This window comes from Tenrec ecaudatus, chromosome 7, assembly GCF_050624435.1.
Source record: "Tenrec ecaudatus isolate mTenEca1 chromosome 7, mTenEca1.hap1, whole genome shotgun sequence".
Lineage (NCBI taxonomy): Eukaryota > Metazoa > Chordata > Mammalia > Afrosoricida > Tenrecidae > Tenrec > Tenrec ecaudatus.
In genome coordinates, this window is record NC_134536.1 from 17,182,231 (window position 1) to 17,209,827 (window position 27,597).

A 27,597-nucleotide genomic window follows, 5' to 3' on the forward strand; every position below is an offset into this window, starting at 1 on the left:
ACCTGTTATGTCACTAGGGTTGCTTGCATTAGCCCTACATACAGGGTTCCGGAGGCAATACATTGTCACAGGATCAGATCCACTTAGCTTTCCCCCTCGGAGCAGCTGGTGGGTTTGAACCACTGACCTCACGGTTAGCAGTCCAAACCTTACCTGACAGCAGCACCCGGGCTCCTTGCTGTACAATGTTATATGATAATATTCTGCCAACAATCACTGTCATATCCTCTCTCATTCTGAAAAGAGCTACCATGAATTCTGGGTCCAGCCCAGATACAGTTAGTAGTTTGTTGTGAATTTGTTAATACTCAACTGCTTCCACTTGCCACCTATGTTTGAAAAGAATAGTCCAGCAGGGAACGTGGGGCAGTTACTCAACCACTTAACAACACCAGCTTTAGATACGGATGTCAATGGCTTCAAGCTTACCATACTACTGCATGGAGAAAAACACAAGTGGCCTGTTCTAGCTCACATTCATACAGAAACACTTTAAACCTTTACTTTATTTAAACACACACGCACACACAATTCAAAGGCGAGTGTGAAATCCTTCATGTAGCCAAATTATTCCAGGGCATAACTTCCGTGACTACAGAGAAATGTAACTGTCTAATCGCCAAAGTGCAGGCGATCTACTTTGAAATAAAAACCCATTACAAGTCCTGTGGGTGCAGTTCTTCTCCAGCACACAGGGGAGGCCAAATCAGTGATGACTTGACAGTCACTCACTTGGTTCTTCCTCTCTCCCACTGACATCAAGTCAACATAGACTCATAGTGACCCCTGTGGGTTTCTGAGCCTGTAACTGTGCACGGGAGCAGAAAGCCCAGTCTTTCTCCAGAGGGCCTGCTAGTTTTGAACTGCCGACCATGCGGAGCGCAGCCCTATGAGTAACCACTATACCACCAGGGCACCATCTATAATTAGCTCTACTTAAACCAAACTTACTGCCATCGAGTCAATTCTGACTCATATCGACCCTGTGGGGCAGGGCTGAACTGCCCCTGTGGGTTTTCTGAGACTGTAACTCTACGAGAGTAGAAAGCGCCACCTTTCTCTTGTGAAGCAGCTGGTGGTTTTGAACTGCTGACCTTGAGGTTAGCAGCTCATGTGTAACCACCATGCCACTAGAGCTCCTCATAATTAGTTCTAATAAAGATCAAAGAGTTATTTTGGAAACATTCTCATACAAAAAGAAGTCAAACAAAAACCCAACATCCAGATTTACTTAGAAGTTGACTATCTCTTCTGCTACCCCCCGCTTGCCATGGAGAGAAAGAAATTCATCCCAAAGAAAGGCCACTCAGTGCATTCACCTGGCCAAGCCTCAGTGCTGTGATCAAGATGCTGCATCCGCACCTGTTCCCAGACTGGCTTTATATTTGATTGGAGGATTAACTCCAGTCGCTTGATATTAAGGTGGCCTTTGGCCAGAAAACTGAGGGCTAGATTTAAAATTTATGATATAAAACCACAATGTTTTCAAATGCACCTTCCTGGGCCCAACCCCACAAATCTTTCTAGGCCTGGTAGCTAATAGCTCCTGCGGGGGAGAATGCCCCCCCCCTTTGGGGTGTCTTCTCTCCAGGCCAGCATGCCCCTCCATTCACACATAGGCTTTTTCATTGGGGTCTCTGTCAATTTCTGTCCCCCAGAACCCTTTTGAAAGAAGGTAATGCCCAACCCAGAAACCAAACCCACTGCCATTGTGTCCCTGCTCCAACGCATAGCAGTCACTGCGTAAGGTTTCTGAGCGCAGGAGGCTCTGCAGGAGCATACTGCCTCATCTTTCTCCCACAGGGTGGCCGGTGGGCGTGAACCATGGATCTGGAAGATTAGCAATCTACGCCTAACCTAGATAGAAGAAAACGCCACCCCAGGAACGGCTCATTCCCTGAACGCTTGTCTTTTCCAGGTCCCGTCTGAGTACTCGGTGTAGTTCTGCTTCGAGGGGAGGCCAGCCGCCAGCATTGAGTTGCACGTTTGGGAAAAGAAAATTTAGTGGCGTGCTTTCCCACCGGCCACTCAGGCAGATCCAATCATAACCCAAATTATGAGCGAGAACACAACCAAGCGGGAGTCAGAGTGAGCGGGTGAGGAAAAGTGCTAGAGACTCCTTTGGGGTTTTGTCAGAACGAGTGGGTGTGAGTGGGGTGTGTGTGTTTTTTATACTCTTGGAGCGTGGGGGGTGGTGTGTGTGTGTGTGTGTGTGTGTGTGTGTGTGTGTGTGTTCTGGAACCAGGAGCCTAGAACCTAGCCCATCACCTGCACACCTTACACGCACAACCTACTCCTCCAACCAGTGACCAAAACACGGGTGGAAACGGGCTGCTGTTTTCCAGATCTCAGATGAACCTAAGGAAACGTCCCCTTCTTAAAACATCCACCTGGAACGGTAACCCTACAGGCACAAGACCCCGCGAGGCCAGTTGGCGCGCGACGACACCGCCTTGCCTGCACCTGATTCCCGGGGTGGGGCCAGTGGCTCTCACGGTGACCGCCCATCACCAATACAGACAGACAACGTGCTCGTGCAGGTGCGTGCGCCCATGCGCACACCTACCCAAAGGGCATTTGCGGATCGGAAACGTGCGCGCACGTGACTCTCAGGAGAGCGGGCAGGCCCCTGGGTGGACGTACCTATGGCAGCCCCGCCTTGCTTCTTCTCTTCCAGGATGGCGGCCAGGTCCCTGTGTACGGAGCTGGGCAGCGGCGGCGGCGGCGGAGGCTCCAGCTCCGGGCTCCTCACTTTCAGCAGCTGGTTGGCCTTCTTGATCTTCTGGCTGTACTGCCTGGCCATCAGGAACACCCGGCTCTTGGTCTTGTCCGCGGCCTCGGCCGCTTCTGCGTCGGCCTGCGCCAGGTCGTAGGGACTCTCCGTGGGCGGCAGCGGGCTGGCCAGCGACAGGCGGCCGAGGCTCCCGAAGGAGCTCTCGGCGGAGATCGGGTCTCCGCGCCGGCAGGGGCCCGGGAAGGCCCGGCTCTCGGGGAGCGAGAGCGTGGACGTGGCGCGGGCGGTGCTCCCGCTCAGCTCGGGCGTGCTCCCCGCGAGCGGCCGGCCGGCCACGTCGTCCTTGCCGACAGGGAACGCGGCCAGCAGGCGCTCGCGCGTCTTGTCTTCGTTCTTCTTGATGTAGTTCTCCAGGTCGTTCCAGATCGCGTCCACCTCCTCCGACAGCTTGTCCGACGCGGACAGGGGGGCGGCGCCGGGCGGCTGGTCCAGCAGGCTCAGGTAGTCGTTCTCCGGGGCGGCCCTGGGGCCGGGCGCCTCGTCCTCACTGAACTGCAGGCTGTCCTGGGACACGAAGGGGGACCGCAGGCCGTCGCAGCGCGCAAAGTCAGCCTCCGGGCCCAGGAAGGTGCTCCTCCGGGGCCGCTGGAGGCTGCTGCACCTGAAACCCAGCGCCGGCGCCCCGGGGAGCCGGATGGTGTCGTAGATGTTTTCTTCCACCTCCTTGAGGTCCTGGGCGCTGAGGGTCGGCGGCTGTCTGCGCAGCGCGCCGCCATCCCGGCCGGTGAGCCACTGGGACGAGGCTAGCTCCAGGGTGCTTTGGGGGCGAACGGCGTCCTTGGTGGGTCTGCGGGGAGAGCACTCGGCCTCTTCGCGCTGGGCCACCATCAGTTTCAAGTCCTCGTAGCTTATGTTGTCGTAGACGTGGTCTATGTCGTCAATGGTCAGCTCAATGGACGCCACACCGCCCTGCTCAGCGGCGGTGGCAGCGGCACCATTCTGCCGGTCTCTCCGGGGGCTGTACTGAGAGCCATCGCTGTCCCTGACTCTTATTTCAGGGGGGCACATGTTGCTCTCGCCCGCACTGCTGGCCCTCCGCACCACCCTGTGTCCCGAGCCGGGAGGCTCGGGGGGCTGAATCTGCCCCATGTGCCAGCTACACGGGCGACTGGAAGTGCTGTCTTCGCTTAGCGTGGTGGAGTTCAAGTCTGAAGAGGAAAATGAGGGCACGAACATCTGGTAGTCATCCTCGTCGTCCTCGTGTGGGGACCGCCGGCTGGGGAACAAGGCTTGCCGGATCTGGTGGTCAGTCCAGATGTTCCTCACGGCACCCCCTGTGCCCAGCACGCCCAAGAGGGTGGAGCTGCTGGGCTGGCTGTTCCTCTGCGCGGGAGGGGGCCCTGCTGAGGGCAGGCGGGGAGTCCCATCCTCTCTGGATGCCTGAGGAGGGCAGAAACAGAGTGACAACGACATGGAGAAGATGCCAAACCCGAGACCTCCCCCTGCATTTCTACCGCCTCCCCGCTCGAAGATGAGATGCTTGGAGAAAATGAGATCTACAAATTGCCCTGGAGGCTTGAAAAGCAATTCCCCCTTTTCCCCTAAAGGAAGTGGGGCAGGAAAGCAGTCAGTCACGCATCCTCATTGAAAAACTAAGCCCCTACATTAAGATGATTTCAAAATAATAATAACTAAAAACTAAGCTAGGTCATTTTCAGATACTCTCCAGATGTCGTGCTGACAGTCAGTCTATGAAGTAGCTGTCCCTGGACCGGTTTCGCAGCCAGAAGACCTAGGGGGTGTGGGGGAGCCAGTGCCTTGCTAGCCTTGTCAGTGGTCAGGCCAGCAGTCTTCCCAGCTTGAACTCCACAACTGATACCCCCTGACAGGTCATCAGCTAAGCTTAGACACACGTCATATCAGCCTGATGTACACGCCGCAAACACTCGTTATATAAATAAACATTTGCAGCGTCTCACCAAAACATCTGTCTTGGGAGAAGTACAGCCAGCTGCTTAGTAGCAAAGATGGGGAGATGTTTTATGTTATCAGGAGAGACCAGGTCTTGGAAAAAGACATGTTGGGTAAAGTAGAGGGTTGGGCCAAAAAGAAGACCTTCCATGAGATGGAGTGACGCAGGGGCTGCAACAGTGCACTCAACCATTGTGAGGATGGTGCAGGGCTGGGCGGTGTTTCATTCTGCTGCACACCCAGTCACGCTGAGTCAGAACTGACTCAACAACACCCAATACCATGTGGTGCTTTAGGCCATGATGTCCGGTTTCAGTGAGGGACTTTCTTAGATCCCGTGCTTGACCAAGATTCGGATGGTGGCTTCCAGTGTCCCCAAAGTCCTTGTCAGGGACCCGACTGTGCACCTGCAGGGTTGCCCTAAGCCTTCAGATCTACGGTGACCCTGGCCACCATTCCCTCGGCTGACAGACCCTGGCAAAGAGCCTTTTGTTCCAGGACTGTAATTGAATCCACCGATGAAAGTTTAACTTTCCTTCAAAATACATTTAATGAAGCAATATTTAGTTGCTAATCAGAAGGTAAAATATGAGTGGCATTAACTACTTCTCCTCGAAGAAAACAATGAGGTCATTTAGAACTTGGGCCCATCCCCAGAGAGGCTGAACTGTGCAGACAGGTATTGGATTATCCCCTCACACTGTTCAGTAGTATAAGGGTTAGCGTCAAAGAGTTGAAAGGGTTAAACCTGTTCAAACTAATGAGGCCCAGGCACAGTTTCTGATTCACATACCATGGTTAGCTACCAGAACTGTCAACCTAGCAAGGGCCTGTCGATGAAGCTGGTACACACCCTTCTTGGGGTTTCTCTAGTTCCCTTTTATCCAGCCGCTAGCTACTATTATTTCAGAATACATCCCTGTTGGATCCTGTTGGGAGTTTATTATGACCCAGAAAGGTAATAGAACATGTTATTATCAAGCAAAGTTTCCTTTGATAAGCTAATTACTTGTTAGTGGATCTAAATTTTAGTATAGATGCAGCATGTGACAGGGGAAATGGAATTTCAGGACTATGGAAAAAGCCCTTAAAACGCAACTCCTGCCAATCAAGTCAAGGCCAACTCACAGTGACCCTATGGTCACTACAGGGCAGAGTAGAAGTCTCCCTGTGGGCAACTCCTTAGGGGGGCAAAAGGCCTCATCTGTCTCCCTTGGAGAAGCAGGTGGGTATGAACTGCTGACTTTTCAGTTAGCCCAAACTGTAACCCATTACACTGCCGGGGGATCCTTTGGAAAACCCACAGCTGGGGCATTCTTCTTGGCTGCCTTCAGATTTGATCAGGCTTAGTTAGTCCCCATACTTGGGTTGGATCTCTATTAGAGAACGTTTCTGAAAAGTGCTTGGAATTGTAACTCTAGCACCCTCGGATGGAGGGGGTGCCCTGGACTTCCTGGTCTCAGCTTGGTTCCCTGAAAGACCAGGGCACCTTCTGCAGTGCTTTTTTACTTGTCAAAACAAAGGAGATTACAAAACAAAACAAAAAAATCCAGATCTTGTGTTGTGTTTTCAGGACAATTACTGTCAAATAGGTTGCAACAACTACCAAATAAAAAAACATGTTACCCAATGGGACCATGGAATGTTATAATATCTGTAAGAGCTCAAAATGACTAATTAAAACCCAACAATGTATTTCTTGGAACGAAAGGCCAGCCCTTCCAAAAGTGAGCAGCATGCAGGTCTTTCAAGAGCGACGGGGGGGGGGGGGGGGTCGCAGGAGGTCTGGCAGGTGTCAGGGATGATTACACCACAGCCCGAGTTTCAGGAGCTGAGCCAGTGAGGAGGGAGGAGTCTTGGGCTATGCCTACTGGTAATGGGAGAAGACCATCTACCCTTGGACTGGAGACTGAAGGGAAGAGACCCATCGAGGCACAGGGAGCAAACGTTGCAACAGAAGAGATGTAACTCTACTTACCTTCTGGATGTCCTGGGTAGTTTCTGTAAAAAGAAAAGTTTTCTTTTTAAAATCTGAGAATTAAAGAGGTACCCCACACCTAGATAAACCCCAACTAGCCCCCCTGCCATCGAGTCAATTCTGACTCTGAGTGAGGCTCTAGGACAGGGCAGAAGGGCTCTGGAGGGCTTTGGAGACTGCAAATCCTGAAGGGAGCAGACAGCCTCCTCTTCCTCCAATGGAGCAGCAGGTAGGCTTGAACCGTACACCTTGTGGTGAGCAGCCCAATGACTAACCCATGGCAACTCTAGAGATTTAATATTTTATAGGAATTTTCAACTACTGCCAACAATCAAAAGCCAAAGGCCTAATGTACCTGAAGGAATTTTAGGTGTAGCAATTCTCTCTTCTAGTTAGATTCCTGCATTACCCAAACCCCCCAAACCAAAGTCCCTGCCATCGAGTCGATTCCAACTCATAGTGAACCTATAAGTCGGGAGAACTGGCCCCGTAGGTTGCCGAGACTCTAATTCTTTATGGAAGTAGAAAGCCTTGTCTTTTGGAGTGGCTGGTGGTTTTGAACTGCTGACCTATTGCTCCAATGCCACAAGGGCTCCTTCCTGCATTGCAAAACCATACAGGTGCCTTCATGTATGTCAAACCACCTGACATCTGTCTGAATGTTGAGTATCTTTTTCTTTCTTTATATTTAGGTCTTCTTAATCCCCAAAGTTCTGATTATGAGCATCTTATCTTTAAACATTGGTTAGTTACAGAAGCATACAAAGTAAAACATGAGCAAACCCACCCCAAATCCCAGCCCCTGAGGTAACCCGAGTCTCTGTGTGCTGCCCATGATTGACATGCTCGGCTGCTGACTGAGAGGGTGCAAGTTCCAGTCCACCCAGAGGTGCCTCGGAAGAAAGTCCTGGAGATCTACCTCTGAGAAAACCAGCCACAGACAACCCTGTGGGGCAGCACAATTCTCCTTTGAGACCCGTGGGGTTGCCATGTGTTGGCCACTCTTTTTCCGGTTTCCACGGCCTGCCCAGGGCCCACCCCACAATGTACAGTGGTTTGTTGGTCAAACACCAGTGTGCAACATTGCCGTTTCTGCTGACTGTCGACATTCGCACCAGTAGAGACCCACTTCATTCTTTTAACCAGTTGCAGAAAATCCATTGCCTGGATCACTATACCTCAATCACTGCCCGCCAGAGAGGAATGTTATGTACAGTCTTTTATAAATGCTGCCAAGGTCATACAGACAGACCAACAGCTCTCTATCCTGAAGTGAGTACACACAGACAGCTCTCTATTCTGAGGGGAGTACTTCTGAAAGTCAAAAGCCTCACTCAGTCCTGGAGGGGGAGGGATGTAAATTTTTTTTGTTTTTATAAATCATTTTATTGGGGGCTTGTACAACTCTTATCACAAGCTATCCATCCATCTATCGTGCCAAGCACATTTGGGAATGTAGTTTTCATTGTAATGAGTGTACATAAAGGTTATAAAAAATTCACACCCCTGTATGGATTGTGATAAGAGTTGTATGAGCCCCCAATAAATGATTTTTAAAAAATCCATACCCCCACTGAGAGTTTCAGGGTACCTGTATTTCTCAATTTTGGGGGCAAGCTCTTAGCATTTCTTCCCCCCACCTATCTCATGTAAACGTGGGCTTTCTGACTGATAACAAGGCTGATCTTTTGGATTTTTCATTGCTTGGCAACTTGTTGGTGAGGTGAAGCTGCTAAATGACATTCTCTGACTTTTAAAGAAGAGTAACTGGTCACTTCTGCTTGATGTACAGAATTTCTCGGTACCATAAGAACACTAATCTTATGTTATTTGTTGCAAGTATTCTAAGCCTTTTAGCCTTACACTGTACATAGAGTCATAGTGACTTAGAGAGGTTCATCCTATTCTGAAATCTGTCATTCTTTAATCCATCCGGTTTATTCTTTACGTTTGGTTGGCTGGTCTTAGTGGATACTGATGGGTCAGTAAAAGAAAAGGTACTTTAGCACTTACCACTGGTCTTCAAAACTTTATGGGATCTTGACGACGGCTCTGGGAGAGAAAAAGATAAAGGTGGCATCGTTTGCAAGAGCAATTCCTGAGTTTTCAAATGGATAACCATCTGTTTACTGGCAAATTAATTGAGCTCCACATCTTTTCTATCAAATTTGCCTACATCCCCAATGCTTAGAGACACTCAGCAGTAGGATATTGACTCTGTGAAAATGATAGAATAAATGTAAAGCCATCATGTAAGAGAGAAGCAGATACCAATTCACCTACCAATGGCTGGCCACTTTCTTAGCTGTTAGCTAACACCTATATGACATCCACATTTACCTTCTCATGCCAGACCTCACCAAGCTTCAGACCGCAAGTGTCTACTTCTCAAGATACGCCACAGGCCTCGAGCTTCATCAGCAGGTGCTTCCAGGCCGCCCCACTTTCAGCAAGCAGGGTTGCGTCATCCGCAAACCACAGCTTGCTAATAAGCCTTCCTTCAATCCTAATGCCACACTCTTCACACTCTTCAGAACCCAGCTTCTTGGATTTGCTCAGCAGACAGACTGATTAAGTATGGTGAGAGGATACAATCCTGACACACACCTTGCCTGTTGGCACAACTGCCTCTCTATCCATGGACAGGTTCCACGGGAGCACAATGAAGAGTTCCGGAATCTCCATTCTTCCCAAGGTGGTCCATAGTTTGCTGTGGTCCACACAGCCTTGGCATACATAGTCAATGGAACACAAGTAAACATCTTTCTGGTATTCAGTGCTTTCCGCCAAGATTCATCCGATGTTAGCAATGATATTCCTTGTATTATGTCCTGTTCACTCAGAGAATCCTTCAATATTGCAACTCGAGTCTTGAATTTTCCCCCAGTTCTTTCAGAATGAGAAAGGCCCAGTGTAGGAGGCGGTTGGCTGGTCCAGGTGTTACCTGGTATGTGACTAATTAGTCCCCTGTGCCTCTGCTGACCTTGCAGCTAAATACATTGCGAGATAACTCAGTTCTTTCTGACCTCCTTGAGACTCTTTTGAACCTTGCATGTCCTTGTGTTTATCTTAGGATGTAGTGTTTATTACTCAAGTGTTTAGACAGTGTGCCTAGTTAAGAAATGTTTGCATAGATAAGATGCTCAGAATGGGTTTGAAGCAAGTGCTTTGCTCTTTGCTTTGTAACCATTCCCTTGTAGGAATAGTATATAAACCAAGCTTTGAATATATTCGAGGCTTCAGTCCAGCAGACTGTTGCCCTCCCAATCCCATACTTTGCACTTGTCTCCTTTCCTTTCATCGGCACGCCTCATTTCAGATGCAGTTGGTGCAGGATAGCTGGTCTACCTCCCGCAGCCCAGGGCATTCTCCCTTTCTTCACTCCAGTCTTTGTGCGTTTTGTGACAATACTTTACTCTGTCTTCTCGAGCTGCCCTTAGGAACTTTCTGTTCAGCCCCTTGAACTCATCATTTCTTCTATTTGCTTTAGCTACTCTGCAGTTAGAGCAAGTCTTGGAGTCTCATCTGACGTCCACTTTTCTTTCTTGCTTTTTAATGACCTTTTGATTTCTTTGGGCATGGTGTTTATGACATCATCCCACAATCTGTCTGGTCTTGGTCATTAGCATTCAGTATGTCAAATCTGTTCTTGAGATGGTTTCTAAGTTCAGGTGGATATGCTCCAGGTAGTGTTTAGGCTCCTGTGGACTTTTCTGAATTTTCTTCAGCTTCAACCTGAATTTGCACATGAGGCCCCCAGCCTTGTGTTGGCTCATGATATTGAGCTTCTCCATGGTCTCTTTCCACAGATGAGGCCAATTTGGTTCCTGTGTATGCCATCTGGTGAGGTCCCCGTGCACAGCTGCAGTTTGTGTTGTTGAGAAATGATATTTTGTGATGAAGAAGTCATTGGTCTTGTAAAATCCTATCACCTGGTCTCTGACATGGTTTCTATCACCAAGGCCATATTTTCCAACTACGGTTCCTCCTTCTTTGTTTCTCAGTCTTGCATTCCAATCACAATAATCATCTATGCACTTCAATGGCATGTTTGATCAATTCCAGACCACAGACACGGGCAAACATCTTCAGTTAGCTCATCTCTGGCACTGATGGGTGGGGTGTAAAACTGACTGAGGGTCGTAGTAACTGGTCTTCTGTGGAGGTGGATGGGTGTTAGCTGGACGCTGACAGCTCGGAATGTTCAGTTTGACAACGAATGTGATTTCCTTCCCTTTACCTTGTCAACCTTGGGAGCCCATACGATCACCTGGTTCAGAATGGCCGGTGCCGGCACATTTCAGCTCCCAGATGCCTAGGTTATCGATTGCTAGCTGTTCCATTCGATTTGCGTCCACTTCCAATTTTTCAAAGACTCATCCCGTTTACATTCCACGTTCCAATTATTCCCGGGGGTTTGCTGTTGCTGCTGCTGCTTCTGTCACTTTGAGGGGGGCCACACCAGCAAGTGAAGGCCCAGAAAGCTTTCTGCACCCACGACATTAAGGGCAACTGTTGTGAGGCAGCGGTTTTGGCACTGGTCAGGCAACATGCTACTGCTCCTCCTAAGTCTTCCAGCGGCCAGAGTTGGAAGATGCAGACCACCAGGCGTTCCTTCCCGGACCGTCTAAGTCTGGAAGCTGCAGGGAAACCTGCCCACGGTGGGTGACCCCGCTGGCATTTGAACCACTGACGTTGACGCTTCTGGCATCGGAGGGACACACAGTCACCACCGCATGACCGCGAGTGGGGAGTTCACGAGCAGTGCTCCCTAATGACGGACATGTGATCGCGACGTCCTACTCACCCGATTTTCTTCTGAGCCGATATGGAGTGGACCCTTCTTTCGAGCAGCCTGGCTTCGACTCGGCCTCGGGGCTGTAACAGAAGCCTGGGTGGTCTGTGAAGACAAGCACACGGCCAGTAAGAGCGAGGGGACCCCGGACTTCTGTGTCATCTGTCGCGGGGGCAGCCCCTCTCCCCCCATTGCTGTGTTGACTGTGCAGACAGGGGCTGTCCGCTTATGGGGGACTTGGCTTGCAGGGCTGGGCTAGCATGTTAAGCTGTGCCCTCCCCTTTCTCTTTCTTACACACTTGGTCCCCCCACCCCGTCTGTGCCCAACCTTTTTGATTCCTCAGAAGGAAGGGCTACCGCACTTGACTCTACCCTTCCTAGGATGCTGACTGAAATGCACCAGGGGCATAGAATCAGCCCCAGCACAGTCCCGGGGAGTGGTCCTTCACCATCATTTCTCAGGTGTGGCTGGGTCCCGCAGCAGGGAGTCACATCCACGTGCAAATCTGCTGCCATCAAGTTGATTCTGACCCACAGCAATGCCAGGTGAGCCACAGGGGAACGCGGCCCCATGGGGTTTTCTGGGTTGTGAACTTCACGGAAACAGACTGCCAGGCCTTTCTTCCATGGCACTGCTGGCTGGGTTTGCACCAACACCCTTTAGGCAGTTGAGCGCACACTACCTGGGCTACAGCAAGTGCCTCAGGTAGATGGTGGTGAGGCAGGTGCTCCCGCGTCTATTTGGGTGCTTCTTTGGAAAATACAACAAAACACAACCACTCTGTAGTCACAGTCGGCAGGACGGGAAGTACGGGGCGGTGTCGTGCACCTGAGGAAGGTGAACATCTTAGCAAAAGCAGAAATGTGGTACGACTGAGTTTCGGGGAGTCCTGGCGGTGTGATTAAAGCCAGCGGCTTCTCTTTTTATTCTACTTAATCTCCTTGAGGACGTATGACACGCTTCTGTTGCACAGATGGGACCGGCGTGTCTGTCCGTGGCCTAGAAACACATGCCCTGAAATGGTGTCGTGCTGTTACAGCTTTGGACGTCACAGAAACCCAAGACTGTCTAGTAGTGTGTTTCTTGCAGATGGTCAATAGGGGGCTCTTAGAGGCTGGGGGATGCCCGGGGGGGACCTTGTTTCCTAGTGGTGTGGTGGAGAGTGGGGGAAAAGCTGACCCTTAAATCATGACCCACATTGTTGGCTGATACAGAAAACCTGGGTCTGGGCTGCCATCACACGGCCCACGGAGAAGGCCGTGTAGGAAGAAGTTGCTGTGCTGGGGAGACTGCATCGGCAGCCTGCTCTAGCTGGTTGACTCGAAGGCAGGACAGATTATCGGCCCCAGAGCAAGATCAACGTTTAAACTGTATTGAGAAACCAAGACTTACGAATAGCGTCCATTTCAAGTAGGGCTTGCTTGGCCTGAAAGAGAGAGAGAGCAGCTATCATTGCCTCGGATTCTCCTCCTCCCCATCCCCACGACAAGTACAGATTTGCTGCAGGTTTACACTGCCAGTCCGGATACAGATTTTATCTTACTTGGCGACTTTAGATTCTCAAATGCTTAAAAAGAGAAGCTAACAACAAATTCCTCGCTTAATGACAGAGTCAGTTCCAAAGACCAGGTTGTTAGTTGAAAACGGGTGTTATGGGGAAATGGAGGATGACCACATCGGCTCACAAAGCGGAGATTGATGACATCGTTCCTTAATGGCCACACTGTGTGAGATGCACATCATTAGCAGGAAGATAGTAGATGCTACTGCCGTAAAGGTGAAATGTCTGATTACGAGCACGCTGATCAGTGAGGACCAAGCAGGTTGTATTTCTTTAAGATGTTAGCATATAGTTCACACAGGCAAGTGCCCCTTGTGTGTAGCACACGACACAAGAAACAGATGCACAAGAGAGGGGAAAAGCAACAACAACAACAAGAAAGTCATAGTGAGCAGCGCCCTGTCCCTAGCAAAGAAAGGGGAGGGGGAGAGGGAGGAGGGAAGGGAAGGGAAGGGAAGGAGACAGCTCCGTCAGAGGTTCACCACCAGGCTGATCACCACTGGCTATTGGGCCCTTGGCAGACTCCTGGCCGCCAAGTGAGACCCACTGAGCCAAATGCTACAGGCCAGGGACTGGGCTCTGTCCCCAGCTTGTCCTGTCTCCCTCAGGCTCATTAACGGTCTTGTGCTCACGGTAGCTGCTTCCTAAAAGTAAAATTAATTTAGGCAGCCTTTCTTCCCTCTGTAATGTATCATTCATTTTCAAAACTAATAGAAACGTGCAAACATCCTGCTAAGATCCCTTTAACATAGCTGTATTAGTGGGAATTATAGCTTATTTTAAAAAGGAAGGGAAAAAATAAATCCCAAATTCAAGACATCACTTCTCTGACCTTCATGTTGAGAAATTAAATGCACAGGTTTTCATAATATGGACGATACGAGCTTACATCAAAAGTGTGGGGTTAACTATTCTGATGAATCCTGAACACAAATGTGAGCACAATTCTGTGAAATGCGTGCACAGCATCCTGGTAACACGCAGTACGTAGGCAACGTGATTCCCAAGCACCTGTCCACATCTTTGCTTGGCCTTTTTGAATCCTGTGTGTCTCAGCCTGAGAAATGGAGTGCTCAACTGCCTTCTTTGGACTAGTCTCCAGTCTGTCCACCACAGAGGAATGGGCGGTGTGGCAATTTCTGAAAATCTGACGTCCTGACCCTTACTTAGTAGCTTTAACCCTAAGTCTTGACACTTAAAAAAAAAAAAAAAAAGGGCTCATCAGCCACATGTTGTCCACTAGGTGTCAGTCACGGACCATCACAGATGCAGGAAAGGGATGGGGTGGGGGGAGGGGTTTAAGCTCAAATCCACACTCACTGCCTGCGGAGTTGATTCCAGTGGGCTTGGGAGGGACTGGACTTGTGCATTTTCAACCTGCTTTTTTTTTTCATGTTTACAGTTTCCCATTTATTAGCCATTTCCTTTATTTCATAGAAAGATAATTTGAAAGCTCTAAGAACATGATCTTTTAAAGAAATAGTGCTGAGTTATTCATTATTGGGAGTGTTGGGTGCTGCTGAGCTGAGTCGGGTGTAGGGTGGCCCCATATGGCATGGGTCTTCTTAGGGGAGGTCTCTATAGTTGCCAGGTCTTTTCTCCTGTGTAGCCGTGGTGGGGCTGAACTATCAACCTGTCAGCTAGTAACTGAAGGTTTAAACATGGTGCCACCAGGACGCCTAGTTAATACTCCCACTTCGAAAATGGATAAACCCGATGGTGGTATATTAAATCAGCCTGCTTTCATGGTTACTGGTTAAGATATTCTTTGTGAATCGACTGCCTTGCAAACCCAAAACCAAACTCATTGCCATCATGTTGATACCGACTCATAGCCACCCTATAGGACAAGGTAGAACTGGTGCTGTGAGTTTCTGAGACTGTCACTGTTAACGGGAGTAGAAAGCCCCGTCTTTCTCCTGCGGGGTGATTGGTGGTTTTGAACTGCTGATCTTGCAGTTAGCAGCCCAACGCATAACCACTGTGCCTCGGGGGCTCCTGTGCACCATCTGCTTCATGCTGTTTTCAAAATGGGGAGAGTAAGAGGTGACTCTTGGGTACTTTGCTGAGGATGACAACCAGGAAGACAACATACTTTGCTCCAGGTCTGTGTGTCCCTAAATTGCAGCAGAACCTACCCGCCCCCCCCCCCCACCAATTTTTGAATCTTCACAGGATCAGCAACATGAGCAAAGCGAACAAGTCTGTTGTGATGCTACGTACCACTGTAAGACACCAGGGAAAAGCCGTCTAGAACACACATACCAGGTGTGGGAGACAGAGGACAGGGAGGCAGGCTCTTCTGGTTTTGCAAGCCCCAGTAATTGCCTTTCCAAATCCCCTTAGCGCAGGGCTTTTCCCAGGGGAAGATAAACAGCAGGTGGGGCCTTGCCAGGCCTCAGGAGGGCATTCCCAGGCACCCGGCCAGCAAGCAAGTGACTAACAGCCGGGGAGATGCAGTCACCTCTTTGCACCTCCCAATGCCACGACTCTCCGGTTTATGGGAAAAGCATGTTTCTTGGGTTCAAAGTCGCCGCCGCCCACCTGGAGGAGAGCTTCTGATGTGTGCCAGTGTGGGCGTGGAGGGGGGGAGTGGAGGGGGGAAAGAGGGGCTCTTCCTCTTCTTGGGGAGCTCTGTCCTCGGGCTTTCCACTCAGTCTTCTCTCATGACCATCATCGCATCCCGTCCCACCCCCTTGTGGGCCATTTCACCACCCCCGTGGGGATCCATCACCACCCCGGCCACTGTATCTCTGACCACTCTGCTCTGTCCCCTCTGCAGGGCAGCAACGTATCATCACGGCCACCCACTGCCCCCTGACTGCCTCCCAGAACATCCCACTCTGGATGGCCACCACGCTGAGCCCAGCTCCTGCTGGAGAGGCATTGACCCACATCAGATCAGCGTGCCCAGAAAGCATCCCGCTTTCCTGGCCAGTTTTGGGCTGCTCGGCCTGGAAGTCTGCGGAGGGGGCGGGGGCGGGGCGGGGGGGCGGTGTGCGCCCTAGAGGTCTGCAGCCGGTCCCCAGCGCTGCGCAGCTGCTGCAGTTTGTAAGCTGCTGAGCACAGGTCTGTGAATGACACCATCAGCCACTCCCGGGCGTGCTCCCAGGTGTCTAAGTCAGCTGTCCCAGGTGCTACTCATCCAGGGCATTGTCCTCAGCTAAGAGTCAGGGCCTTTCCCCCTGCCCTGGGCGTCCTGCCTCAGTGCGGGCCACCTCAGAGTCCCTCTGTGTGCTCTCGGCTTTCTGGCCCCCAGCCCTCCTCTGAGCGCCTTCTGCCCGTGGATCCCCGAGCTGGCTTCACTGGCCAGGACTCTATTGGAGGTGGCCGGTCCTTAAGCCACGGCCCCTTTTCTTCTCTACCCTTTACGACATATTAACAAAAAAAGTCTACACCCAGCTGGTTCCTTCTCATGCCCGCTGATACCTGCCCCGCCTTTTCTAGGTCTCTTAATCACCGAATTTCCTATCTGCACGACTCTCATCTGACCTCAGCAGCTTGGCTGCTGCTCCACCCCCCCCACCCCCACTCCCACCGCTTGGTCGCACCATCTTTCTCCCTTTCTCTCTCATCTCATTATCTCGTGGGCCATGTTGCTCTTTTGGCTGGTCCCCAAGTCCCTCTGCCCCTTGCCAATTGTGTGGAGTCACAGAGTTCTTTCTTTCCTAAATCTTAATGGGCCACCTTGTCCATGCGCTGAGGATTTCCATTCCTCCAGACCCGCAGCTCCCAAAATGGAATTTCTACCTTGGACCAACCCCCACCCCCGCCCACATCCCCACATGGTAGTGGGGGAAGTTGTGCTCACCCCCTCCTTCCCACCTTACCTACCCACTCTATGACTCCCTTTCTGCAACTCCCCACCACCACGGGTACATTGCTGCCCCCCAGACACCCCGACCTTTCTGATTTGTTGGCCTCTGCTCTTCTCTGCTCCTCTGGTCAAAGCCAGGCTCCTCATCTGTGGTGACTCATGGAGCATCTGCCTGGATGTCCCTGGAGTTACACTATCAGGATCCAGGGCAGACCCTGCCCTCCCCTCCCAGATGCTCAGGGCTTCCTGCTGCCAGTGTGATGGGGAACCCCATGTGGCAAGGGTGCCCAGCTATGAGGGCCAACATGAATCTGGAAGTTAACAGGAGGGCATTCAGGGGAGATTCAGATTTGCAGTCACTGGACTCTTCAGTGAAGCAGACCACTCTCCTTAAGGAGTATGGGCCTCATGCCCACCCTCACCCCCAAGTGGAAGTGTCCTGAAGTCAGAACTGCTGCCTTGAGCCTGCAGCATTGGCCCCAGGGGCCAGCCTGCTGCCTGACGTACAGGCTGCAGATTTTCCGACTGCCACACCGCACGAACCACATCCTTACAGCCAGCGCATGGCACTCTGCGTATGCACACTCGCATGGACAGATGGGTCGAGAGGCAGGCCCTGGGGGTGGTTCCCTGGAGAACCCCGGCTGTGCGCTTGCTGTCTGTGACTGAGGTCCTCCCAGTGAGGCACAAGGCTCCCTCTCCCTCACACCCACCCCTTCTCCCAAGGACGGGTCCCCACCACCTCGCACATGTGATCACAGCACCCTGTCCAACCTCGTCCTGTCTAGTTCTGCTGTTCTCTTTGGCTACTTCCCTGTTGTTCCTCTCCCCACTTAAACTATGCCTCACCCTTTCAAACTGAGCCAAAGGCTCTGTTCCTTTCCCTCCTCAAGTGGCATGAACACCTTATCCACCCCATGGCCTGCTTTGATGCTGATCAGTTCATCGTAATCAGCAGAAAGTCACGCCTCTGGGGTCAGCTCTTCTCTGTACATGTCTCAGTAGCTGAGAAGCTGTCTGGTCTCCCCAGCGTTCCCCAGAACCTTTGTTCATGATTGGGCTCAGCATGCCTTTGAATAATCCTAACAACTCTTTTTCCTTCTGATGGGTGCTCTAGAATGCTCTTTCAATCTTTTTCAATTCTTTTGTGAAGTCCAACAACAACACCCACCTAACCCATCTCCCAGTCTTCCGTTCCTGTGATCTTTCTCACTATAAATGGCTGGTCTACACCACTCCACGCTCATTTGGAAAACAAACCCTTTTTCCTGTCGGGCTGCCAGTCAAGGGTGTGGAATCCTGTAGATCACAGGTTCCTAAACTTATATGGCCTTCGGCCCCCTTTTCAGAGAAACACAAGCAACCACACATTGACTCCGTGCCTCCCTGGCAATGGAAAACGTTCGGGTGAGAGCTGTAAGCCAAGATAAAGTGTAGGTATCTGTTTTTGCACCCCCTGGGTAGTTCCAGCACCGCCCACCAGGAGGCGCCACCCATCACCCACGTCGGGAAGGGGCTGTAGACACTTTGCAGGGCCCCCTGGTTTTACCTTTGCCGGGATCTTTGCCACGTGGTTCTCCAGGATCAGTCTCTTCAGGTGCAGCACCCACAGGCGCTTGTCCTGCTGGGATTTTGCCTGGCAGAGGCAGACGAGGACACATCAGACAACCACTCTGACCAGATCCAGATCCTCGGTGCCCTGATGAACCGGGCCAGTTCGGCCAGGCCGCCTGGAGCACTGAGCTCACCGGTTCCCAGGGCGCTGTCCTTACCTGCACTGTGTGCTGCAGCTTGGGGTTCTTGTAGTGGAAGACGCTGAAGCTGAGCGGCTCCTTAGGGATCACTTCCACCAGCATGAGGTTGCCGCACTGGACAGAGAGGGCGCAGCGGGGGTGAGACCCGAGCCCAGGCTGCGTGCTCATGCCCACCCCCCACCTCCACCCCCGGGGCCCAGAGGGCCGTACCAGGATGTGAGCTTTGTACGTGAAAGTGTCGTCTCTCTTCTTGGTGAGGAGCAGCAACTTGTCGAAGAGGAAGAGCGTCCGCTCGTTCTTGGCTCTCTGCAGGCGGAAGGTGCCCTCGAGCACCAGCTCCCCATAGCTTGTCAGGTCCGGCCCCTTCCAGTTGGTGAGCAAGCTCTGGATCTCCTGAGGACAGCAAGGGGTCGGTAAAGGAAGGTGGGGTGGGACACGGGGCTGAGCCTCGAGGACCTAGGCTCCTGGGACCCACGACAGGACTCATTCCGATGGACGCCATCACTCAACAGCATGTTCACAGCCATGGGATGCAGTCCTCATGCGGCTGAGCATGAGGCGGCCCCGGCTGACAGCATCACCTGTGCTTTCCACGGCTGTGGACCTGCTCACAGGGGCATTCCCTCGACACCCCCGCTCCCTAGTGCTGGGTGGGTGGACGTGGTTAGCGTTCTCGGCTATTAGCTGAGGCTGCCCAGAGGCATCTGGGAAGCCAACCAGAGTGGTCTAACTTCTGAACCTTCCTGCACACACTTGTGCCCCGCCCCAGGGCTCACCAAGGGTGGGCAGGGCACACCTGCCAGGAGGTGCCCGCCGGCCTGGCCCAGCCCTTGGCCTCACCTGCAAGCGCACGGCGTGCTCGTGCTTGCGCTTCATGTTGTTGATGTGCCAGGCCACGCGCTGCATGGTGTCGATGGCGTCCAGCACCACGTCGTAGCCCTCGGTGGCCTTGTCCAGGTGGTTTTCTATTTCCTTAAACAGAAAAGGGAAAAGGGGATGGATGAGTCTCCCCACCCCAGGAGGATGAGCCACAGACACGTGGGTGAAGGGATACCGTGGAGGGTATAAGAGATGAAGTGTGTGTGTATATATATATATATATATATATATATTAAGGGCTCCCGAGGGTGGGGGGAGGGAGAGGAAAAAGAGGAGCTGACATCAGAGGGCTCAAGGAGAAAGGTAATGTTTTGAAAATGATGGTGGCATCACTCATACGAGTTCACTCGATGTAATTGCTGCAGGGGTTGTTCTGCTATCTGTAAGAGCACCTAATGTTTAAAAACAACAACAAAAGGGTTTTCCATTGTTCTCATCTAAGCAGCCAGGGCGACCACCACAGACAGTCCTGTTATGGAGCCCACTGCACCGAGTCCCTTCTGCCTCCCAGGGACCCAATGGGACGAGAGGAGAGCTGGCACCCAGGGCATCCGAGACCACTAGCTTTATCGGAGAGAGGCCACAGCTTTCCCCACGACCTTTCGTTCAGCACTGAGGGCTTTGGCCATGGTGCCACCTGGACTCCAGACGCTCCCTGATTAATCCCTCACACTTGATGTTTGCCCCGTTAGTTCCACAAGATCAGCCTGTCGTCAGATTGTGTGCTAACTTGTCAGGAATACCGGCAGACAACGTGGGAGAGTTGGAACACAAACTAGGCTAGGAACCATGAGAGCAAAGTCAGGGTTCTCAAGGCAGAGCGTGGAACAAGCCAGTGCCGCAGGCCAGCGTGTCTCACAAAGACGTGATGATTATGACGGACATCCCAGTGGACAGAGAGAATTCTGTCTTCTGGTGGCCCCGTGGTGCAGTCGGCAGGAATACAGTTCTTGCTCTTGCGCTCTGTCCCCATAAGATGCGGACCTCTCCGCTCCCCCAGGCTCCACGGCTGGGGGCTCTCTCCCAGTGCCTTTGATCCTTAGCTCAACAGACAACTCAAACCCACGGCCAAACTCCCTGCCCGCACGTGGAGGGCAGCTCATTGCAACCCTACAGCGATAGGGCCGGGTGGATCGGCCCCTGTGGGTTCCCCAGACTGCAGCTCTTCATGGGAGCAGAAAGCCTCTCTTTCTCCCACGGAGCAGCTGGTGATTCCAAACTGCTCAACTTGGGGTGCGGAGCCCAACGCGTCACCTCTACGCCACCAGGGCTCTTCAGCAGAGAGCTAGGTGGTCAGTCATAGCTTATTAGTCTGAAGCAGCAACAAGAATGGGAACTCGAGCTGGGAGAAAGAAATATTAGATGATTTGGTCATCTTGGCTGCACACACCCACACTCCTCCGGTTAATCAAGGGCAGAGGTTGGATCTTGCTGGCAGCACCCAGGAAGCTCTGCTCTGTCATTTTGTGGCCACACCCAGTAACTCAGGGTGGGTGGGGTAGGGTGGGGGCTGTTAGGCAGCCCTGTTTTGCACCTGCAAACAAACTGGAAGAGGATCCAGTTCTGTTCCCAGCCTCAGAGCCAGGGTTATGCCTTCTGGGAAGAGTCAAGAGGGACAGCGGTGTTTAATTTTCTTTTCCCCTCGCTCCTTCTTTCAGACGGTGAGGTAGCTTGCTCATCCCAGAGCCGACTGGACAGAACAGGGCAAACTCCTGTGCGGATCTTCCTGGCTGCTCTAGGGCTTCAGGGTGACAGGGGTCACACAGAGAGGAGCCTCTAAGCCAACTCTCAAAGCAGAATGGCTTCAGAGGCAGCCATAGTTTGTGGATTAACCCAGCCCTGTCTTTACCAGTCCATCTCTCTCCATCATAGCGCCCTGGCGGCCTCGCATTCAACAGGGGGATTTCCACTCCTGTAAGAGTGACAGTCTTGGGGTGCACAGGGGCAGTTCTACTCTGTCCTAGGGGGTTGCTATGTCAGAATTGACTCAATGGCAGCCAGTTTGAGGTTTTGGGTGGGGGGTTCCTGTACTGTGTTGGCAGTTCCATCCCACCGGTGGCTCTGGGGAAGAACAGAACTGGTCACTTGATCTTGTAAAGATTTTAGCCTAGGGCATTTGATGGGGGCAGTTCTCCTCTGTCCTACAGGGTTGCTACGGGGCAGAATCCACCTGAGGACACACATGCCTAAGCCTGAGCTGTCACATTTAGCAGCACTTAGCAAGGATCGGTATTATTTGATCTGTAAGAATGGCCAGGCATCAAGGAGCTCGGGCAGCCCAACGGAGGAAACCTTGAGCCGCTCACCACAAGTTCATCTTCTGACACCTGCCCAGCTGCTCCGTGGGAGAGAGGGGGCTGTCTGATCATGCAAAGAACTCCAGTCTCAGAAACGCAAAGGAGCAGCTCTACTCTGACGAATGGGGTCACGGAGTCGGCATCGGCTTGATGGCAGTGAGTTTGGGTTGGGACACTGATTTAGGACAAGAATCCACTCCATCCACCAAGGGCTTAGGACCAACTTCAACCGTGAAGGAGGCTCCCTGGCCGGGTCCCTGGGCAGGTAAGATCTCTGCAGGAGCTGGCAGCAAACAGACAAGGCGAGACGTTTCTGGGAAGCTGGGTGACAGAAGCTTTTGCAATTTTCCACGGGTGGGCACTGAGCCGACCCGAAACGACTGCCCTGGATGGAAGCATTTCGAGAGGCGCATAGAAACTGCCCGCAGGCTCAGGCTGATGCAGGGAGGAGCAACGGAGGAGGACGCTGCCCTGAAGCATGCAGAGGAATCCACAGCAGCGCTGCAGTCCGACCCACGCCTCTCGGGCCACGGGGAAGATGGACAGGGGACAGGATGTGGAGAGACACAGTCCTGCCCTGGACGCCCCATGTGTGGGCTGTCTAGGGAGGTGACAGGACTCGGAGAGACACAGTGAGCAAGGACAAATGAGACAGGCATCCCTTGGGGCCTTTTGTCCCCCGTGCTGCAAACGGGAGCACATCTTACCAACAGATTGAAGATGGCTTTCCATCACACTCCCGTTTCAACACAGGTCCTGAAATACCTGAAAACCCAAGCCTGGTGCCGGGTTTGAAGTCCTGTGTTAGACAGAGCTGAGCTTCCTCGGGCTCACCTGGCCACGATCTCCCCTGACAGTACTGCTGTCTGGTCTGAGATGCCAGCCTTTTGGTGAGCAGCTAAGGGAAGCACTGGAGCCATCCAGGGACCGGTCACAAGCTTATTTAGAAAGGACCAGAAACAAGGACTCTCCCTTGTTTCCAAGGTCTCTCCTTGCAACAACTAACCAGTTGCTGTCAAGTCTATTCTGACCCCAGGTGACCCACGGGTGTTGGAGTAGTCTGCTCCAGAGGGTTGGTTCTCGATGGCTGTCTTTTGGGGACTAGGTTGCCAGGCCTTTCCTCTGCAGTGCCTTTGAGTGGGCTTGAACGTTCACGTGTCTGGTTAGTTCCAGCCAGGTCCCTCTGTACAGGTGGCCGGAAGTGGCTGGAAACCCAGCTCCGAGGTCGTTCGTCTTGATGCTCACCCATCCCCTCTGGCCCAGCCCCTTCTCTTTGCTTTAGGCGAGAGTCAAGCAAGGAGACGTGACTTTTCATCTGGCCCCACTGAGTCTAATCAGAATCTGCACAGCTGGTTTCCCTGGGAGGACAGCTTGCTGCCACAGCTGTCCCAGCCTAGGCAGTGGCCTGAGACACAGTCGCATTAACCCTTTTATTCCGCACTTGGTCCTGGGCTGCGGGCCCAGCATAGACAGACCGCTAATTCCGCAGAGCAGAGGAGTTGGCTGTACAGTATGAGCATGGAAAACACTTCCATGTGCCCACTGTGTCTTCAATCTTTCCATCTGAACTTAGCATAAACACCCTGTTCCTTGCCCCGGGCAGGCAGGCCAGCCGGGCAGACACTCACGTGCAGGAGGAGATGGTACTTGAGGATCCGTTGCACCGGCTTCAGGAGATAGGAGCCCAGGGGCAGCGAGTGCTTCAAAGCCTCCTGCTGCTCCCGGAAGAACTTGGCCAGCATCTTGTTCCTCATACACTCGGTCAGCACCGCCACCGACCTGCAGGAGGGACAACAGGGTGTTCCAAACCAAAGTGGAACATGGAACAGGACACGGGAGCTTTAACAGCCAGTGTGAAGGCAAACGCCCAAACTGGGCAGGGGAGTTGCAGGGGACCACCGTTTGGCAAATTTGGAGAGGCATCCCTCTGGGCAGACAGGGCTACAAAGGTGCCATCCCCAGGGGCAGCCTGGTTATGGGCACAGGACTTCTAAGAAGTGCTTGCTTTCCTTCTGGAAGATGAAGTCTCCCATCCTGTGCCAGGGGACAGGGGAGGGCAAGGGGGCTGGAGCTGGATTTCATTCAGCTCCCAGGGGTCCCTGAGCTGGGAGGCTTCATGGGGAACTCACACTGCACAACAGTGGTCAGACCCTACAGGGTGGTCAGTATATAGCTGACACATGCATGGTGGAGGCCGGTGTACAGCCAGCATCAAGCCCCAAGAAGAAGCGATCCAACTGGCACCCTGTGCAAAGGAGGTGGGTATATAGGTGGTATCATGTACTAAGGAGGCTGGTATACAGCTGGTACCATGTACTAAGGAGGCTGGTATACAGCTGGTACCATGTACTAAGGAGGCTGAAATATACAGCTGGTACCATGTACTAAGGAGGCTGGTATACAGCTGGTACCATGTACTAAGGAGGCCGCAGTATACAGCTGGTACCACGTAGTAAGGAGGCCGCATTATACAGCTGGTACCACGTACTAAGGAGGCTGAAGTATACAGCTGGTACCATGTACTAAGGAGGCCGCAGTATACAGCTGGTACCATGTGCTAAGGAGGCTGGTATACAGCTGGTACCATGTACTAAGGAAGCCGCAGTATACAGCTGGTACCCTGCATAAGTAACAAGGAGCTCCTCTGCTCGGCAGGTGAGGCCATGCTCCTCAGTGGTTCTGCTGAGACCGAAAGACTGGATTGGCCAACACAAACCTGTCCGCAGAATGCTCTCAGAAGCTCAGAGGCAGAGTCCTCACGCTCCGTGGGCCCCCATCCGGCCACTGCACCCCATGTATAGCCGCTATTTATCGGTCCATAGAGTCTTGTATGCTACCCTAACACTGAACAGTGTTTTGCAGAGCTTCTAGGCCAAGATGGGCTAGGAAGAAAGGCCTGGCAATCCATGCCCCAAATCAAACCAGGGAAACCCTGTGCCTCACAACAGTTGGCTCTGCCACTAATCATGGGGACGGTGCAGGGCAGATCACCATTGTGGGGTCACTGGGATTTGGGGGCCGGCAGGATGGCAGCTCACCCCAACTTCTCAGGAGGCACAGTCCCGTGTTGGAACACCTGCACTCCCCACTGGTCACCCCTGTGGGCTACATGCACTGCACACGCTCACGGGGTAGCCCGCCACAGAGACCCTTCCCTCAGGCCAGGCTCTGCATGAGAATCCTTGGGCAGATCCCATCCTGCCCCTAGGGGCCTTCCCTGGGAAGCTGCCTTCTGAATAAGGCTCAGGCCCTCCTGCATGAGCAGGGTGGTCCCAGTGATGCCCCCCTTCCTCCCTGCTCCCCCAAGAGAATGACTAGCATTGTGTTGGCATGTGACTACACACACACACACACACATACACACACATACACACACACACACATCCACGAATTAAAAATCTGTGGGCTTTACAATGTGGATGCAAGTAGGTGGAAAAAATTTCAAGCCCTTTCTTCTCAAGTCAGTAATATGTGTTCAGGATGGATATGGAAAACCAGGCATTGCAAAGCTGCTAACTGCCACATCGGTGGTTCAAATCCACCAGCCTCTGGGCAGAAGAAAGATGAGGCCTGTCTGCTTCCATAAAGATTTGCAGCCTTGGTCTCCGTATTATTATGGTCTTAGCTTTACCTCATTATTCCTGTTAGACATACATATATTTATGTGTATAATTATTGTTCGATGCATGAAATCCAAGCTAGCTAAACCCTACAGAAATAGTAACGGGAGTAATGATTCCCTGAGGGTACAGAAAGAGGGGTACTGATAGCTGAGGGAGTATGCACAGGGCGCCTTTGCTCAGCCAGGCTGGTGGTGGCTTTTCCTGTCCCTTAGCCCCATGAAATTGAGAGCAAAAGCAGGACCTATTTCCCCGCAGTAATAGATTTATTAATACACACACCCAGCTATCAAGTTGATTTCAACCAGTTAAATTATAGACTCATTATCTCTCTCTCTTTCTCACACACACACACACACACACACACACACACACACACACACACACACAGCTATGAAGTAGATTCCAAGCAGTTAAATTATACTCATTAATACACGCGCGCACACACAAGCACACATGTACACACACACATACACACAAATGTGCGCATACACATGCACACACACGCCCATAAACACGCACACACGCACACGCACACCAGCTGACGTGGAGGGGAACTACAGTTCCTGGGGTTCTCAAGACCGTGGACTCTCAGGGGCCACTCTGGAGGGGCCCCCCAGCCACCTCTCAGCAGTTGAATACTGAGCCCACTGCACCACCCAGACGCTCATGAGAAGTGCTCCCCAAGTTCTGACAGGTGGGGCACACAGAGACAAGGGCTGGGGACAAAGCTCAGCCAAGCACAGCAGGTTTCCTTCATTCTCCATGGAAGCTGCTTGGGGGCAGTCTCTACTCTTTTCAGAGACTGTTTTCCCCACAATGGCCTCCAGACCACAAGGCTTTCTGGGAGCCCCAGAGCCTGCGGGTATCAGGACCTGGGTCTCCTGGCCATCCTTGCTCAGTGCTGCAAGTTGACAAGTGCTCTCTAAAGGACAAGGACTACTGTCATTTTGCAGCCACCCCCACTCCTGACCCCATCCCACCGGAATGCCCCAGGCACACACTCCTAGCAAGCCTTGGTATGGGGCAGACCATCTGAAGGAGCACAGAAGGGTATGTGCCCGCGGGCTGACCTACCGGGGGTAGTTGGTGCAATACTGGGTGTAGATGTGGAATTCTTCACTCTGCAAGGACAGAAGAGAGACTTTCAGGCACAAGAATGCACAGTCGTCTACATGCACTTAAAAGCAAGAACGAGAAACAGCGGTCACGCCGTCTAGTCTGTTGCTCAAATCACACGTGGCCTGCATCTTAGTCCACAGGACAGCCAGTTGCATGGCCCATCCAGCCCTATGATTCCCCCACCCCCACTGTGTTCATGTTGGGAGTCTGCACACACTTGGCCTTGAGTTCAATACACATTGATGGAGCATCTGCTGTGTCACTATGAATTGGAGGCAGGTCTGAGGCAAAACGACAATGTCTTTGTCCGGTGGTGCAAACTGGGGGCGGTATCCACTCTCTCTCTACCTTTGTCACTGGAAGGCCACCGGCCATCCTTGGATATGGAAGTTGGGCCTGAATTCCTCCCAGGAAACTTTCCTGATCTTCCAGGCCGAGCCAGCTGCTCTGATTCTGGGCTTCCTCAACCCTATTTACCTCTCCTAGAGTGCCTACCTAATCAACCCACATGGCCTTGTCCACTTCTCAGCCTAACTTTCATGCGGGACTGCCACACTCTTCCAAAGCAGGGGCCGCATTATGTTCCTGTGGCACGTGGTGTTGGTGGAATGATGAACACACATCTTTCTGAGAGCAGGCTCTGAGCCTCCTGGTCCATACACACCAAGCACACTCCCAGATCCCTAGCACCTCATCTCATTTCTGCGGCCGTCTTAGTTCTTTAGATGTAATCTTTCTTTAAAAAAATAACTTTGGTGCTGAAGGGATCAGTTATCAAGCATCAAAGAACAAAAAATCGTATCATTGTGTGCTCACCTTCCCAATATGATCACTGAAGACAAATGGGTGCATAAGCAAATGTGGTGAAGAAAGCTGATGGTGCTCGGCTATCAAAAGATATAGCGTCTGGGGTCTTAAAGGCTTGAAGGTAAACAAGTGGCATCTAGCTCAGAAGCAACAAAGCCCACATGGTAGAAGCACACCAGCCTGTGAGATCTCGAGGTGTCAAAGGGATCAGGTATCAGACATCATCAGAACAAAAAATCATACCATAGTGAATGTGGGAGG

At 52.1% G+C, this 27,597-nt stretch overlaps 1 protein-coding gene across 4 annotated transcripts in view; it reads right to left on the reverse strand.

Annotated features, from left to right (window-relative positions):
- PLEKHG1 (pleckstrin homology and RhoGEF domain containing G1) overlaps positions 1-27,597 on the reverse strand; it is a 251,790-nt gene that overhangs the window by 9,800 nt on the left and 214,393 nt on the right. For all 4 annotated transcript variants that reach the window (XM_075554381.1, XM_075554382.1, XM_075554380.1 and 1 more), the window contains 11 exons: positions 26,485-26,531; positions 23,416-23,566; positions 19,452-19,583; positions 18,822-19,004; positions 18,630-18,725; positions 18,407-18,493; positions 12,872-12,905; positions 11,491-11,583; positions 8,697-8,735; positions 6,684-6,706; positions 2,644-4,174 (listed from right to left, as the gene is read on the reverse strand). In XM_075554381.1, coding sequence (XP_075410496.1) covers positions 2,644-4,174; positions 6,684-6,706; positions 8,697-8,735; positions 11,491-11,583; positions 12,872-12,905; positions 18,407-18,493; positions 18,630-18,725; positions 18,822-19,004; positions 19,452-19,583; positions 23,416-23,566; positions 26,485-26,531 — 2,416 coding nt within the window. The remainder of the gene's footprint in view (positions 1-2,643; positions 4,175-6,683; positions 6,707-8,696; positions 8,736-11,490; positions 11,584-12,871; positions 12,906-18,406; positions 18,494-18,629; positions 18,726-18,821; positions 19,005-19,451; positions 19,584-23,415; positions 23,567-26,484; positions 26,532-27,597) is intronic.